The sequence below is a fragment of the Hyperolius riggenbachi genome, chromosome 8, assembly GCF_040937935.1.
Source record: "Hyperolius riggenbachi isolate aHypRig1 chromosome 8, aHypRig1.pri, whole genome shotgun sequence".
Lineage (NCBI taxonomy): Eukaryota > Metazoa > Chordata > Amphibia > Anura > Hyperoliidae > Hyperolius > Hyperolius riggenbachi.
In genome coordinates, this window is record NC_090653.1 from 153,656,727 (window position 1) to 153,675,365 (window position 18,639).

At 44.3% G+C, this 18,639-nt stretch overlaps 1 protein-coding gene across 1 annotated transcript in view; it reads left to right on the plus strand.

Moving 5' to 3' along the window:
- Positions 1–18,639, plus strand: part of LOC137527133 (ubiquitin carboxyl-terminal hydrolase 12-like) — a 156,443-nt gene that overhangs the window by 125,683 nt on the left and 12,121 nt on the right. The window contains exons 6-7 of the mRNA XM_068247564.1: positions 3,045–3,128; positions 15,595–15,792. Of these exons, the coding sequence (XP_068103665.1) occupies positions 3,045–3,128; positions 15,595–15,792 (282 nt within the window). The remainder of the gene's footprint in view (positions 1–3,044; positions 3,129–15,594; positions 15,793–18,639) is intronic.

The following is an 18,639-nucleotide window of genomic DNA, read 5'->3' on the forward strand; positions in this document are numbered from 1 at the left end:
AAGCTCCTTCAGGGCCAGTGACAGACCATCAGTACAGAAGTCTGGCAACTGGCATTAATTAGAGAATGAAGATGGCAGCCTCCGTATTCCTCTTGCTTCAGCTTCCCTTAAAGTAGTTAGCAGGGATTTTTATAGAAAATAAACGCTACTTACCGGGGGCTTCCTCCAGCCCCAAGCTCCCAGGACCTCCCTCGCCGCAGCTCTGCCTTCAGCCGTTCGCCGGAGCTTCGACCCGGTCCCCGGCGATGACGTCAGAGCAACCTCCAGGTCGTTCTGTACTGCGCCTGCGCGAGCGGCGCTGTCAATCACCGCCACGTGGGCCGGAGCGGACTGCGCAGGTCACTGGAGGTCGCTCTGACGTCATTGCCGGGGACCGGGTCGGAGCTCTGGCGAACGGCTGAATGCAGAGCTGCGGCGAGGGAGGTCCTGGGAGCTTGGGGTTGGAGGAAGCCCCCGGTAAGTAGCGTTTATTTTCTATAAAAATCCCTGATAACTCCTTTAAAGCAGAACACAATGATTAGCTGGGAGTATTTCTGTACAGTTATCATTAGACAACTCAGATCATTTCAGCTGACAAACTTTTTACATGTGTACGAGGCTTTTGCTGTGGGGGCATTTAGCTGTTGTTGCTATCAGTAGAGATAAAGAATAGCAGCTTGTAGTGTACGCTAAAATGGGGCTAAAATTAACAATGTAAGTATATTGAATTGTTGATCAAGGCCCTATTTTATGATGGATTTTTAGACTGAAGCCTCAGATCAGAGCTAGAGTGCTAGTGGTGAGTTTAATTTAATCTATTAAGATTTGTCCATGCTGTGTAAATGGATAAACGAGTAGTGCGGAACAACACACAAGCCCACACACACACTGAAATGTGTTAATGTTCAACTGGAAAGATTCTTACTTCGTGAAGATATATACACACACGATAGATTTGTTGCCTGAAATGAACTTTGAGGGCCCGTTCACACTGCACGCATTTCCAGCCGCGTTTTGGAAATGCGTGCAGGTGGCCGATACGCACGACATCAGACATTGCATAGAGTGCAATGTCTGATGTTCACACTGCATGCGTTCCGGACCTGTGCGGTCCGGGAACGCATGCTGCACGCAGATTTTGCTAAAACGCGTGGCTGTCCCATTCACTTTTCAGTGATGGGATCAGCCACGCAACGCACACAAACGCGGATGGCCATGCGTTCGTACGCGTTGCGGTCCGCACGCGTTCCGCACGCATGGCCATCCGCATTTGTGATCTGAACGGGCCCTGATGATTGATTTAGGACAGCAATGTGTACAGATGGGGAGCGGGCATCCTTGCTACTGCAGTGAAATGTACCATATTCATGGTTAGAGATTGTCTAGCAGATGCAAATTATTCCCAGTTTATGCAGATTTTATGCTAAATTTTATGCTAATGTATGAAGCTTGATAACGGACCAATCAAATCCTACAGTACCTTCACAGCATTAGTCCATTTTCAAGCTGCATAAATTTGCATTAAAAATTTGTATAAAATGTGCGTCTCATTGATCATCCCTAATCCTGGTCCGTCAAGTGCTTCTCAACTTGGTGGACTACTGAAGAAAGAGATGCTCATGTTGGGGAATGCTGGTATACTCAATGATCACAAATGAGTTTCTGCCTGTTTTTATCTTTAAGAGGAACCTAAACTGAAAAGGATATGGCTTTTTCATTTTAAAATAATACCAGTTGCCTGACTCTCCTGCTGATCCCGTGCCTCTAATACTTTTAGCCACAGCCCCTCAACAAGCATTCAAATCCGATGCTCTGACTGAAGGCAGACTTGATTATCTGCATGCTTGTTTCAGGTATGTAATTCAGCCACTACTGCAGCTAAAGAGATTGGCAGGACTTCCAGGCAACTAGTATTGTTTAAAAGGAGACATCCATATCCCTTTCAGTTAAGGTTCCCTTTAAGCCCATCTTCTACCTTCCTAACTATATCTTAGAGCTAAAATGTTACCTTATTATTGGAAATAATGCTCATGCTCATACATTTTTATTACAAAAAGACACAATAAATTACATTTAAAATTAACTGTTTACCTCCCATACCCAAAAAAAATACCCAAATAAAATTTTTAACAAAAAAAAAAAAAATTACAATTAAAAGAAAAAAAATAAAAATAGTTACCTAAGGTTCTGAACTTTTTTTTAATATGCATGTGAAGAGGATATACAACTAATATTTTTTAAATTATAAGCTTGTAAATAGTGCTGGACGCAAAACTAAAAAAATGCACCTTTTATTTCCAAATAAAATATTGGCACCATACATTGTGATAGGGACATAATTTAAATGGTGTAATAACCGGGACAAATGGGCAAATAAAATACGTACCGTAGGTTTTAATTATGGTAGCATGTATTATTATATATAAAACTATAATGGACGAAAACTGAGAAATCATTTTTTCAATTTTTTTCTTAATATTCCTGTTTAAAATGCATTTAGAAAAAATAATTTCTTAGCAAAATGTACTACCCAAAGAAATCCTAATTGGTGATAGAAAAAACAAGATATAGATCAATTCATTGGGATAATTAGTGATAAAGTTATTGGCGAATGAATGGGAGGTGAAAATTGCTCGGATACATAAGTGAAAAATGACTGAAAGCTGAAGTGGTTAATTGAGGGAATAAGTGGCAGGCCATGGTTTGCATCATCCTACTTTTTATAGTGCAAGGGGGCATGCATAGACTGAACACTGCAGTCCAGAGCAGTAGAAGTGTATGGGGAGGATAAAGCCAGTGACTGGGCTCTTGGCCAGCCACTTTAATAAAGGTGATTTATTTGATATCAACTAATCCAACGAGTTTCTGCTCCACCAACTGCAAGCTTTGCTTCAGAGACCCTTCACAGAACTACAGAAGCGTGTGCTTAGGATTCTGCTGAGCTTCTTTTTTGTCTTTAAAATACCGTTTTATAATCATATACACTTCTTTTGGGATTTAAACGGTAATCCTTGTTTCTGAAGTTGCATTATTAAAACCACCGGCTTCTGTTTGTTTTCCTCCAGGGGATTCAGTAATACAGAAACACTATGCAGCGAATACAAATATTACTGCGAGCAGTGTCGGAGCAAACAGGAAGGACAGAAACGGTAAGTTGGGGACATCAGTGCGGCTGCCACAGATGACATGTATCCAAGTATAATTTTTTCTGTCATGCAGTGCCTAGACCAGGGGTGCCCATTAGGTAGATTCCGATCTACCGATAGATGTGTATACAAGTTTGCTCCTTAAACTGTACATGGGTAGATCATTTTGACTTGCTGATTTTTTTTTAAAGTAGCTCACAAGGTGAAAAAGTGTGGGCACCTCTGGCCTAGACTCTATAGAGGTAAATTGCCAAAGCGAAAGTGCAGCGACGCAAAGCTGCGTTCACTTCACATTTCAGTGTGTACAGGGGATTAGAAAGAGAAAAAAAAATCTTTCATATGCTTCAATATGTCCATAGCACAATACTTGGGTAGAGTGGATGAGGTGGTGTTATAAGTGGAAGCCAACCGACAAAGTTATAATTTTTTAATTTTCCATAAAAATTATTAATTTAAAAATGACCACCTTATAAAAGAGTGAACAAGCGGTTCCCTAGAAAAATGCTGCTAATTCTTTGTAATTGTTGCTATTTTTCTTATTATATTATTACATGTACAAAAGTGCTGATAACTTTTCGTGTGGATTTATGAAGAGACAATTTACGTCTATCAATCCAAGAGAAAGGGTACATGAAATATGCTACTTTAATAGCAGCAAATGCCAAAGGAAAAAGTGTTTGCTACTTATGTTGCTTATCTTATCTTATTAAAGGGAACCAAGCACCACTTTTTATTTCCTGGTTTCTAATAACCCTCTTTCACCCCCCCCCCCTCCCCGCCTTCTATTTATCGAGGGGAAGGTGTGAAGATAGCATCTGTGACTTCTGTAAACTCTTTGAGGGTCCATTCACTCTTGCTGATCGTAAAATGCTAGCGATTTTGCTAGCGTTTTGCTCTGGCGATTTTTGACGACTAATGCCAAAAAATCACCATTCACACCTGACGATTTTTTTAGCGATCGCGTTTTGCACTAAAACGCGATCACCGGGTAATTGCCTGAAAATGGTGCAGGCTACGCGTTTGCGTTTAGCGGTTTTGGGCGATTTGCGGCGATTAGCGCAAATCGCCCAAATGAGAACAAGCCCATAGACTTTTATTACCCTAGCGCTTTGAAAAGCGCTAGCGTTTGAGCGTTTTACTGTAATCGCCGGCAAAACGCTCAAGTGTGAATGGGCCCTGAAGCACAGTGTTTTATTTAACCATCCCCCCGCTGATGAATGATTTTGTTTGCTCTATGCTAATGTGTGCAATAAAATAATTGCATCAGTCCTTAGCTGCCTGAATGAATTTTCAGCAGTTGGGCATTCCTCAGAAGCAGGTAATAAACCCCTCTTCTAAGCTTTTAAATGGAAAGAAAAGGTAAAAAAAAAAAAATTGGTATTGAGTCACAATTTTTGCATGCATATTTAATGTGCTATTCAGATGGCCTGGGTACTAAAAAATGGAGCTCAGTTCACTTTATGCAGTACGGAAAAGGCAGTGCTTGTCAGTGGAAAAGGTCTGTTCTCAAAGTGTTTAAAGAGGAACTCAAGTGAACATTTTACTGTTGGCAGGTGATGTAGCTGCTGCATGGTTTTTGGCAGTTGGAAACAGCTGTAAACAGCTATTTCCCACAATGCAGCAAGGTTTCCAGACAGGAAACTGCCAAAACTTTTCTTGCGGGAGGGGTTTCATCACTATCAGTCATACAGCGCCCCCTGGTGGTCTGTTTGGGAAAAGTAATAGATTTCTCATGTAAAAGGGGGTATCCGCTACTGATTAGGATAAAGTTCAATTTTTGGTCGGAATTTCTCTTTAAGTAATGATACGCAAGTGAAGACCTAACCCTTTCCCCTTACGATTTACATTTGTATAGTGGAAAATAAAAAAGTTTCTAAATATCAGATTGCCATTCTTTTATAAATCGGCCCCATAGACCACTTGAACCAGATACATACACTTCGTTAAACAATGCTGATGACCATGCCTTATGTGGAAGGTAATCACACAGAGGCCAGCATATTTCTGTGGGGGTTGTACAACAATGCCACTTTTGCCTAGTGTAGGGCCATTCCCCAAGAGCTGTATCCATGACAATATTTTGCAATGGACAGAGCAACTCTGGAAAACATGCCTTGTTTTTGACACTTGCAGATAACCAACATTTTTATGACAAAAATGTAGACTAAAAGTTGGGGAGTCTGCTTATCTGCGAATAATAAAGATTCTGCTTTTATGTTGATCTGCCCCAGCCCCTCCATGCAAAGTGTCGATTGGAAGCGTGCCTGTAACTATAGTTACCTTTCCAGGCTCCATCAGCAGTGCTCATGTCTCCCATGCAACTTAAATTCTGCAAGAGTGCCTCACTGAGGTCACATGACAGTAAGCCCTGGAGGACCAACAACTGTTATTTGGTGGTCCTCAGAAATCTTTATTTGGGCCATAATAACACTATCTCAAAATTCTGAGTTGAGAGATGGTGAAGGAGATGTAAATAATTCAAGCTTGCATGAAAATTAAAGAGACACTGTAATAAAAAAAACACATGGGGGATACTTTCCTCAGAGGGAGAAGCTTCTGGATCCTAATGAGGCTTCCCCCTCTCTCCCTCCATTACAGCGCTAGCTCCTCTGAAACCACTGCCGACAAGCCTGTCTGCTGTGGCGCAGGCACAGTAGCGCCTGCAATATTTACCTTTCCGGGCTCCAGCGCAGGCGTACGGCTTTCCAATGGGCTCAGGTGGAAATAGCCAAGCCCAGTTGGGTCCACTCTGTTGCGCAAGCGGCTATTTCTGACTGAGCCCAATCGGAAAGCCACTACTGCGTCTGCGCTAGATCACGGTAGCTGGATATTTACCTCCCCGGTATGGGGGCTTCAAGTGCCACAATGAAGTAAAACGGGGGAAGCCTCCAGAGGCTTTCCCCTCCTGAGCCAAGTATCCCCCAGATGGGGTTTTTCTAATTACAGATTTTCTTTCATGCAAATCATATGCAGCTTGGAATTCAGCCAATCAGCTGCACTTCCTGCATATTTTGATTGTCCCAGCCCCAAGCTGCATACAGTATGCAGTGACTTTGCATGCAAGTCATCTCTAGCCATTACACAGTCTCACAATCCTGTATTGGTTGTCAAGAAAAGACTTGAATAGCAAAGCCCATATTTCTTTTCTTGAAATAAGTAGTGCTTCCAAATCTGACATCTAATTATTATCCCATTTACTGAAACACCGCATTTTCCTTTTAAGTGAACTGATATACAGGGAGTGCAGAATTATTAGGCAAGTTGTATTTTTGAGGAATAATTTTATTTTTAAACAACAACCATGTTCTCAATGAACCCAAAAAACTCATTAATATCAAAGCTGAATATTTTTTAAAGTAGTTTTTAGTTTGTTTTTAGTTTTAGCTATTTTAGGGGGATATCTGTGTGTGCAGGTGACTATTAGTGTGCATAATTATTAGGCAACTTAACAAAAAACAAATATACCGTACTTTTCGCCGTATAAGACGCACTTTTTCTCCCCAAAAAATGGGGTGAAAAAGTCCCTGCGTCTTATACGGCAAAGGCAGGGAATCCCCGACTTCCGAACGCCCGCCGATACGAACCGCCGCTATGTCGGGGATTCCCTGCCTATTTCCCCCTGTGCCTGGCTCCCCGCTATGTGTCTATCCTCCATCCGCCCCCAGCTTACATGTCTAAGCCCCCGCTTACATCGCCGGGTCCCCCCTGTGTATGCAGCGGCAGCGGGCAGTAGCTTACCTCCTCCATCTTGCCCGCTGCCGATTGAAGACATCCGGCTCCTGTGGGCGGCTTCCTCTACTGCCGGCTTCTAATGACGCGTCATCGATGACGCGTCATTACAAGCCGGCACTAGAGGAAGCCGCCCACAGGAGCCGGATGTCTTCAATCGCCGCGGGCAAGATGGAGGAGGTAAGCTACTGCCCGCTGCCGCTGCATACACAGGGGGGACCCGGCGATGTAAGCGGGGGCTTAGACATGTAAGCGCGTGGTAGGATAAACACATAGCGGGGAGCCAGGCACAGGGGGAAACATGGGGGGGGGCGACAAGGCACAGAGGGGGCAGACCAGAGGACACAGAGGGGGCATACCATAGGACACGGGGAGCAGACCAGAGGGCACAGGGGGGACCAGAGGGGGCATACCAGAGGACACGGGGCAGACCAGAGGGCACAGGGGGGACCAGAGGGGGCATACCAGAGGGCACAGGGGACCAGAGGACACAGAGGGGGCAGACCAGAGGGCACAGGGGCACAGAGGGGGCAGACCAGAGAGCACAGGGGGGACCAGAGGACACAGAGGGGGCAGACCAGAGGGCACAGGGGGACCAGAGGACACAGAGGGTGTAGACCAGAGGGCACAGGGGGGCAGACCACAAGGAACAGAGGGGACCAGAGGACACAGAGGGGCAGACCAGAGGGCACAGGGGGGCAGACCAGAGGACACAGGGGGAACATCACAGGACAAAGGGGAGAGACCAGAGGGCACAGGGGGGAGTCCACAGGACACAGGGTAGGAGACCAGAGGACACTTGGGGTAGACAGGGGGAGATAAGGACACATGAGGTACACAGGAGGACACCATTTGGGGGAGGACATGTACAAGATGCTCCTGAAATATGGACGCACCAGGTTTAGTTTATATTTTTTTTCCCTGTTTCTTGCCCTCTAAACCTGGGTGCGTCTTATATTCCGGAGCGTCTTATACGGCACGAAATACGGTATACCCATTTCAATTATTTATTTTTACCAGTGAAACCAATATAACATCTCAACATTCACAAATATACATTTCTGACATTCAAAAACAAAACAAAAACAAATCTGTGACCAATATAGCCACCTTTCTTTGCAAGGACACTCAAAAGCCTGCCATCCATGGATTCTGTCAAGTGTTTTGATCTGTTCACCATCAACATTGCGTGCAGCAGCAACCACAGCCTACCAGACACTGTTCAGAGAGGTGTACTGTTTTCCCTCCTTGTAAATCTCACATTTTATGATGGACCACAGGTTCTCAATGGGGTTCAGATCTGGTGAACAAGGAGGCCATGTCATTAGTTTTTCTTCTTTTATACCCTTTCTTGCCAGCCACGCTGTGGAGTACTTGGACGCGTGTGATGGAGCATTGTCCTGCATGAAAATCATGTTTTTCTTGAAGGATGCAGACTTCTTCCTGTACCACTGCTTGAAGAAGGTGTCTTCCGGAAACTGGCAGTAGGACTTGGAGTTGAGCTTGACTCCATCCTCAACCCGAAAAGGCCCCACAAGCTCATCTTTGATGATACCAGCCCAAACCAGTACTCCACCTCCACCTTGCTGGCGTCTGAGTCGCATTGGAGCTCTCTGCCCTTTACCAATCCAGCCACGGGCCCATCCATCTGGCCATCAAGACTCACTCTCATTTCATCAGTCCATAAAACCTTAGAAAAATCAGTCTTGAGATATTTCTTGGCCCATTCTTGACATTTCAGCTTGTGTGTCTTGTTCAGTGGTGGTCGTCTTTCAGCCTTTCTTACCTTGGCCATGTCTCTGAGTATTGCACACCTTGTGCTTTTGGGCACTCCAGTGATGTTGAAGCTCTGAAATATGGCCAAACTGGTGGCAAGTGGCATCTTGGCAGCTGCACGCTTGACTTTTCTCAGTTCATGAACAGTTATTTTGCGCCTTGGTTTTTCCACACGCTTCTTGCGACCCTGTTGACTATTTTGAATGAAACGCTTGATTGTTCGATGATCACGCTTCAGAAGCTTTGCAATTTTAAGAGTGCTACATCCCTCTGCAAGATATCTCACTATTTTTAACTTTTCTGAGCCTGTCAAGTCCTTCTTTTGACCCATTTTACCAAAGGAAAGGAAGTTGCCTAATAATTATGCACACCTGATATAGGGTGTTGATGTCATTAGACCACACCCCTTCTCATTACAGAGATGCACATCACCTAATATGCTTAATTGGTAGTAGGCTTTCGAGCCTATACAGCTTGGAGTAAGATAACCTGCATAAAGAGGATGATGTGGTCAAAATACTCATTTGCCTAATAATTCTGCACTCCCTGTAAATGAGCAAGTGTAACATTTTGGATTCATTTGTTTAATTGAGTTCTCATTATCTAGTTTTATGATTGGCTTGACAAAAGCAAATCACCTATTCGTCACATTTATGCTGTAATACGGAAAATTAAAAAAGGTTCATAAACCTTAAAGAGCTGTTTTCATGATGTCATGGTGATTCTGACCTGAGTTTTTATCATCCACAATGTTATTTTGCTGGAATATAAGTAAAGATTAACATGTTGCATGTGCTTTAAAGGGACACTTAAGTCAAACAAAAAAAATGAGTTTTACTCACCTGGGGCTTCCAATAGCCCCCTGCAGCTGTCCGGTGCTCTCGCCGTCTCCCTCCGATCCTCCTGGCCCCGCCGGCAGCCACTTCCTGTTTCGGTGACAGGAGCTGACAGGCTGGGGACATTAGTGATTCTTCGCGTTCCTGGCCACAATAGCGCCATCTATGCTGCTATACCATATATCATATACCACATAGCAGCATAGAGGGTGCTAATGTGTCTGGGAACGCGAAGAATCACTCGCGTCCCCAGCCTGTCAGCTCCTGTCACCGAAACAGGAAGTGGCTGCAGGCGGGGCAAGGAGGATCAGAGGGAGACGGCGAGGGCACCGGACAGCTGCAGGGGGCTATTGGAAGCCCCAGGTGAGGAAAACTCATTTTTTTTGTTTGACTTAAGTGTCCCTTTAAAGAGGATTCCAGTGAAAATAATGTAATAAAAAAGTGCTTAATTTTTACAATAATTTTGTATACAGTGGGATGCGAAAGTTTGGGCAACCTTGTTAATTGGCATGATTTTCCTGTATAAATCGTTGGTGGTTACGATAAAAAATGTCTGTTAAATATATATTATATGAAGACACACACAGTGATATTTGAAAATTGAAATGAAGTTTATTGGATTTACAGAAAGTGTGCAATAATTCTCTAAACAAAATTAGGCAGGTGCAGAAATTTGGGCACCACAAAAAGAAATGATGTTAATATTTAGTAGATCCTCCTTTTGCAAAAATTAATGCCTCTAAATGCTTTGTGTAGGTTCCAATGAGAGTCTGGATTCTGGTTGAAGGTATTTTGGACCACTCCTCTTTACAAAACATCTCTAGTTCATTCAGGTTTGATGGCTTCTGAGCATGGACAGCTCTTTAAAGAGGATCTGTAACATCAAAAGATCCCCTGGGGGGTACTCACCTCGGGTGGGGGAAGCCTCCGGATCCTAATGAGGCTTCCCACGCCGTCCTCCGTCCCTCAGGGGTCTCGCTGCAGCCCTCTGAGAATAATGACGTCAATATTTACCTTCCTGGCTCCTGCGCAGGCGCTCTGACGGCTGTCGACTCCGAACTACACGGAAATACCCGATCGCCGTCGGGTCTGCTCTACTGCGCAGGCGCAAGTTTCCGGCGCCTGCGCAGTAGAGCGGACCCGACGGAGATCGGGTATTTCCGTGTAGTTCGGAGCCGAGAGCAGCCACGGCGCCCCCGCTGGAGCCTGCAAAGGTAAATATTGAACTGACAGTCGGCTCTGTCGCCGGCTGTTCGGAGGGCTGCAGCGAGACCCCCGTGGGACAGAGGACGGCGTGGGAAGCCTCATTAGGATCCGGAGGCTTCCCCCACCCGAGGTGAGTACCCCCCAGGGGATCTTTTTGACGTTACAGAGTCTCTTTAACTCACACCACAGATTTTCAATTATATTCAGGTCTGGGGACTGAGATGGCCATTCCAGAATGTTGTACTTGTTCCTCTGCATGAACGCCTTAGTGGATTTTGAGCAGTGTTAAGGGTCGTGGTCTTGTTGAAAGATCCAACCCCGGCGCAGCTTCAGCTTTGTCACTGATTCCTGGACATTGGTCTCCAGAATCTGCTGATACTGAGTGGAATCCATGCGTCCCTTAACTTTAACAAGATTCCCAGTCCCTGCACTGGCCACACAGCCCCACAGCATGATGGAACCACCACCAATATATTTTACTGTAGGTAGCAGGTGTTTTTCTTGGAATGCCGTGTTCTTTTTCCTCCATGCATAATGCCCCTTGTTCTGCCCAAATAACTCAATTTTAGTTTCATCAGTCAACAGCAACTTATTCTAAAATGAAGCTGACTTGTCCAAATGTGCTTTAGCATACCTCAAGTGACTCTGTTTGTGCTTTGGACTGAGAAAAAGTTTCCTGTGCATCACTCTCGCATACAGCATCTCATTGTGTAAAGTGCACCGAATGGTTGAACGATGCACAGTGACTCCATCTGCAGCAAGATGATGTTGTAGGTGTTTGGTGCTGGTCTGTGGGTTGACTCTGACTGTTCTCACCATGCGTCACTTCTGTCTATCTGAGATTTTTCTTGGTCTGCCACTTTGAGCCTTAACTTGAACTGAGCCTTTGGTCTTCCATTTCCTCATTATCGTGGTTGGGGTGTCTTGGCACCCTATGGGAAAAAAAAAAAGATACAGGAGACAAAAAAGGGAGCCCGATAGTGCAGTATGTCAATAGTAGGTGTGTGGAGAAATCAATTGATTGAAAGGGCTACTCACAAAGGAGGGTTGCAAGGGGCAACCGACCACAGGAAGCAGGTGGAGACCATAAACCCGACTCCACTCGGGGTGGTCCTGGACGGACCTGGTTGCGGTCGCTCTCTTAGATGAAAAAGGATGCACAAAACATTAACCGTGGTAAAACAACGGGTGTTCTGTCACCACCCCTCGGACAAACATGTACGGGGGTATAACTATGCACAATAAGGGAAAGAGGCGCCCTGATTTGAATAAAAGCTTTTAAAACCAGTTTAAAAACGAAAAAGAAAAATGAGGTATCTTACCTCAATGACGAAATCTCTGTAAACTTACAAAAGATTTTTATTTGAGCACAGGCAACGCGTTTCGCGGGTCTGAGCCCGCTTCCTCAGGCCAATACAGTGCCAAATGACAGAAATCATGTAGCATAGGGAGCCTCTCTACATGATTTCTGTCATTTGGCACTGTATTGGCCTGAGGAAGCGGGCTCAGACCCGCGAAACGCGTTGCCTGTGCTCAAATAAAAATCTTTTGTAAGTTTACAGAAATTTCGTCATTGAGGTAAGATACCTCATTTTTCTTTTTCGTTTTTAAACTGGTTTTAAAAGCTTTTATTCAAATCAGGGCGCCTCTTTCCCTTATTGTGCATTTCCTCATTATGTTCCTAACTGTGGAACCAATCAGCTAAAATCTCTGAGACAGCTTTCTGTATCCTACCCCTAAACCATGATGGTGAATAATCTTTGTCTTCAGGTAATTTGAGAGTTGTTTTGAGACCACCATGTTGCTACTCTTTAGAGAAAATAAAGGAGGTAAACTATTAATTGACCCCCTTAAATACTCTTTCTCATAATTGGATTATAATTGGATTCACCAGTGTATATAGGTCAAGGGTCACTGAGATTACCAAGGCAATTTGAGTTCTGATAATTAGTTCTAAAGGTTTTGGAATCTGTAAAATGACAAGAGTGCCCAAATTTTGTTTAAACAATTATTGCACACTTTCTGTAAATCCAATAAACTTCATTTCACTTCACAAATATTACTGTGTGTGCCTCCTATATGATATATATAACTGACATTTTTATCGTAACCACCAACGATTTATACAGGAAATTCATGCCAATAAACAAGGTTGCCCAAACTTTCGCATCCCACTGTAAATGATTTAGTTAATGTTTGCTTATTGTAAAATCATTCCTCTCCCTGATTTACATTCATACATTTATCACATGGTGATTTTTTTTACTGCTGGCAGGTGATGTCAATGAAAGGAGATGCTGCTTGCTTTTTTGGCAGTTGTAAACATTTATTTCCCACAATGCAACAAGGCTCCCACAGTGTGATGTCAGTACTTCAGTGCTGTGAGGCGCTGATATCACACTGTGGGAGGGGTTGCACCACAAAATCAGCCTTACAGAGCCCTCTGATGATCGTTTGAGAAAAGGAATACATATATCATAGGAAAGGGGGTATCAGCTACTGATTGGGAAGACGTTCAATTCTTGGTTACAGATTCTTTTTAGAAGGATACTTAAGCCATGCTTAAAAAAAATAATTTTTACTTACATGGGGCTTCTACCAGCCCCCTGCAGCCATCCCGTGCCCCCGCAGTCACTTATGGATCCTCCGGTCCCCCACCGCCAGCTAGTTTCTTTTTCACTGACAGGCTTACTGGGCCTGTGCAGGCTTGGCCATGCTTAGTCTTCTTTGAATTCCCGTCCGCAATATTGTCCTGCGCAGGATGTTATTGTGGACGGGAACGCGAAGAAGGCTGTCAGCGAAGACGAAACTAGCTGGCGGTGGGGGACCGAAGGATCTGTGAGTGACTGCGAGGCCACGGGAGGGCTGCAGGGGGCTGGTGGAAGCCTCCGGAAACAAAAAAATTATTTTTTAAGCATGGCTTAAGTATCTCTTTAAGGTGGCCACACACCATACAGTTCTATCAATTTCTTTTCAATTCAAGGATTGCAATCAATTTTTCTGATTGATTGTAACATTTTGAAAATCAGACCAATGTACCACACACGTGTTATATTTTACCCCCAATTATCAAAAACATGATTGAAAACTCTGAGAAATTGCTTGGGTGTATATATTAAGAAATTGTCAATCTAATCTACAACATTCAGTTTTCATTTCAATTGATCATAAAAATGATGTATTCATAATTTCATAATTTTAATTTAACAACAAGATCTTCAAATGCAACTATTGTCTTACAGTAGCCAGTACCTATACAGTTAAAGCTGGCCACTAACAGTCCAATTTCTAGCGAAAAATCGTTTGAGCGATCAGAAATTCTGATCGGATTGGTTGTAAATAATCTCCATTCGTGGACACAATCGATTATGAACGAGTGAAAAAAATGTCGCCCGAATGAATTTTCGTCGAATGAAAATTTGGATTTTCTTGGTGGTCGGGATAGATAGGAAGCAATGATTGGTTAGTTGATGGTGTAGTGAACGATTTTTCGTCCGATCAGAATTTCTGATCACTCAAACGATTTTTCGCTAGAAATTGGACCGTTAGTGGCCAGCTTAAGAGTTCTCTGATCAAACCTGCTTTTAATTTATTGCCACAAAATGTCTGATTGAACTTCAATTGATTTTGACGTAGAATCAATCAAAAGTATAAATCCGACACGACTGCAGATTCTTGTTGATTTTGGGCAGGGCTCGAGCGGCATTTTTCAACAGATAGGAAGAGACTCTTGCATCACCCTTCTCCCACCACCGAGTGGCGCTGTAATTCTGACACCATCCTCCGGGCCTCGATCACACCTCATATCATGTGATCAGAACCTAGAAGACAGAATTTCAGCGTTGCCGTGGGTGGAGGAGAAAAGAAGCCGATGCAGCCATCCGGACATGTAGCTACTGTAAGACCGCTCCCTGCCGCCCGCTCTGCATACCCTGCCAGGCTGGGGAAGGCATACTTCCTCCAGTCGCAGGGAAAATGTGGCCCTGCAGCGCACATATAGTTTTACTATATGTTTTATAGTTCTACTATATGTGGCTGGCAAAGGTCAATAATAACCACCACCTCTTCTTCTGTATACAGTTACTGCTATACACCGTATCTATGCCTATTCCCACGATTACTATTTTCAAACTATACTAATCTCCCCCACTGCAACCTATGTAACAACCTGTGCAGGGAAGCAGGAGATTTGTGCCCCGCTAGCAATGGAAATTTGGGCTACACTATAGGCGCCCATTGAATTCTCTGTAATGAGAGGAAAAGCGCCCTCTATTTGTAGCCATATTTTGCATTGCAGGCAACAGCGATGCCTGATATCTAATTGATGCCTATGGTGGCGGACAAATTCGTATTGGCAATGGCGGGGCAGTTAAGGTCAGCCATGGGGGGCTGTGGTTAAGGGTAGCTGTGGGGCAGGGGTGTTTAAGATTAGCTGTGGGGTAGAGAGTTAAGGTAAGCTGTGGGGGGGATGTGGATATAGTTAGGCATTAGTAGTTCAGTGTAAGAAGAGGGTTATTATTATTGATTTATGTAGGGCCAGCATTTCCCATAGCACTGTTTAGCTGTAGTAAAATATCAGTATCTTTTCCACTAGCAATTGCTAGAGTTCGCGCTAAACTCTAGCGATTGCAATTCAGCAAAGTTACAAATTTTCCCGGTGTTTGCGATCGCGATTTTGCTATGCAGTGCACCGCATAGCAAAATCACTGCAAAAATCGCTCCGTGGCGCGATCGTGCTTGAGTACTTGTGAGTACCCGATCATGCGTACCCAATGGGCCTACATTTGCCAGTTTAATTTAAAAGCTGAAACCTGATTGTTTGCTCTGAGCAACTCCTTTACATTTGAATCGGTTTGCTTTGCACAATGATAAGTGTCCTTTGATGAATTGCCCACTGATTTTTTTTCCTGATCTTCTAACAGGATGAGAGTAAAGAAGTTACCTATGATCTTAGCTCTGCACTTGAAACGGTTTAAATACATGGACCAGCTGCACCGATATACCAAACTTTCCTATCGTGTGGTGTTTCCACTGGAGCTGCGGCTCTTTAACACGTCTGGAGATGCCACCAACCCAGATCGAATGTATGACCTCGTAGCAGTGGTGGTGCACTGTGGCAGGTATGGCAGCTGAAGGCTTCATACATCTCAACTCGCTGTAAAAACTAGAATGCTGCATACTTTAGAAATACAGTGGAATCCCTTTATAGTAAACTCCAAAGGACCTGGAAAATGGTTTACTATGTCAGACGTTTTCTATATCAGAAATGGTCATACTCAAGCACATACAGTATTCTATAGTACTGTATCTTAACCACTTCAGGATTCTGCGTACGCTTAAGTACGCCCCTGAATCCTGAAGTGGATTCCATGGAAACGGCCGCTCGTACGAGCGGCCGTTCCATGTCAGTTCACGGAGGGTGTCTCCGTGAACACCCTGCAAGCCTCCAATCGCGACTCGCAGGGAAAATGTAAACACACGGGGAAGATCTTCCCCACTGTTTACATATATACGGCGCTGCTGCGCAGCAGCGCCGTAGAGGAGATCGGCGATCCCCGGCCTCTGATTGGCCGGGAATCGCCGGCATCTGATAGGCTGAAGCCTATCCCATCAGGCGCAGGACGGAAATCCGTCCTGCGCCGCTCACAGGGGGAGGGGGAGGGAGGGAAGGGGAAGGAGGCCAGAAAGCGCTGCGGAGGGGGGCTTTGAAGAGCCCCCCCTCCCGCAAGCGCAAACAGCCGGCGGCGATCAGACCCCCCCCCCAGCAGGACATCCTCCTAGTGGGGAAAAAAAGGGGGGAAGTCTGATCGCCCTGGCTGCTATCTGATCGGTGCTGCGGGCTGGAGAGCCCACGCAGCACCAATCAGCAAAAAAAGCCCTGGCACAGAAGTGGTTAATTCAGTCAATAATTGAGAATCCTCTTTTCTTTTCAATGCTTCAGCAAGTGAGCACAGACAGCATTTAAGTTAGATCACTATGCACAGTGCTCAGATGCAGGGAATTCCATGCAATAATCATGCAACAGCTTGCACAGGAAGCAAAGGTTTCACCAGTTAATGCAGGTACAGTCCTCTGTCCACATTTCTGTGCAGCCTGGATGATACTTTTACGTTGCAGCTATGCACAAGCAAGTCCCAGAAGATTTGCAACTCTCTCAGTAATCAGGCAGCAGCTTACACAGGAAGCCTAGGTCTCATCGGCTGGTTCTTTTGAGGTGATTCACACAGGCCCAGAGTGGGGTGCAGATAGCGAGCAGGCTACAAGTGGCCGCCAGCCTGCCCACCTGTCACATCTCATAGGTTTCCGACTGACTTATAATGCACTTACCTGCCCATTTTCCACTATAGCCGAAGACTGAAGGGGCCAAAAAACAGGTTTACTATAACAAAGTTCTATTATATCAGGGTTTACTATACCAGGTGTTACATCCATATACAGTCAGGTCCATAAATATTGGAATATCGACACAATTCTAACATTTTTGGCTCTATAAACCACCACAATGGATTTGAACTGAAAAGAACACTATGTGCTTTAACTGCGGACTATCAGCTTTAATTCGAGGGTATTTACATCCAAATCAGGTGAACGGTGTAGGAATTACAACGGTTTGCATCTGTGCCTCCAACTTGTTAGGAAGCAAAAGTAATGGGACAATTGGATTCTCAGCTGTTTCATGGCCAGGTGTGTGTTATTCCCTCATTATCACAATTACAGTGAGCAGATAAAAAGGTCCAGAGTTAATTTCAAATGTGCTATTTGCATTTGAAATCTGTTGTTGTCAACTCTCAAGCTGAGATCCAAAGAGCGCTTACTTTCAGTGAAGCAAGCCATCATTAGGCTGAAAACGCAAAACAAACCAATCAGAGAGACAGCAAAAAAAATTAGGCGTGGCCAAAACAACTTTGGAACATTCTTAAAAAGAAGGAATGCATCTGTGAGCTCAGCAACACCAAAAGACCCAGAAGACCACGGAAAACAACTGTGGTGGATGATGATGATGAAGTTCTTTCCCTGGTGAAGAAAACGCCCTTCACAACAGTTGACCAGATCAAGAACACTCTCCAGGAGGTAGGTGTATGTGTGTCAAAGTCAACAATCAAGAGAAAGCTTCACCAGAGTGAATGCAGAGGGTTCACCACAAGATGTAAACTATTGGTGAGCCTCAAAAACAGGAAGGTCAGATGAGTTTGCTAAACGACATCTAAAAAGCCTTCACAGTTCTGGAACAACATGCTATGGACAGATGAGACTAAGATCAACTTGTACCAGAATGATGGGAAGAAAAGGATATTGAGAAGGAAAAGAACTGCTCGCGATCCTAAGCATACCACCTCATCTGTGAAGTATGGTGGTGGTAGTGTCATGGCGCGGGCATGTATGGCTTCCAATAGAACTGGTTCTCTTGTATGTATTGATGATGTCACTGCTGACAAAAGCAGCAGTATGAATTCAGAAGTGTTTCGGGCAATATCTGCTCATATTCAGCCAAATGCTACAGAACTCATTGGAAGGCGCTTTACAGTGCAGATGGACAATGACCCAAAGCATAATGCAAACGCAACCAAAGAGTTTTTAAAGAGAAAGAAGTGGAATGTTATGCAATGCCCAAGTCACTCACCTGACCTGAATCCGATTGAGCATGCAATTCACTTGCTGAAGACAAAACTGAAGGGAAAATGCCCCAAGAACAAGCAGGAACTGAAGACCGTTGCAGTAGAGACCTGGCAGAGCATCACCAGGGATGAAACCCAGCGTCTGGTGATGTCTACGCGTTTCAGACATCAGGCTGTAATTGACTGCAAAGGATTTGCGACCAAGTATTAAAAAGTGAAAGTTTTTTATTTATGATTTTTCTGTCCCATTACTTTTTCTCCCGTAACAAGTAATAGAGACACATATGCAAACTGTTTTAATCCCTACACCGTTCACCTGATTTGGATGTAAATACCCTCAAATTAAAGCTG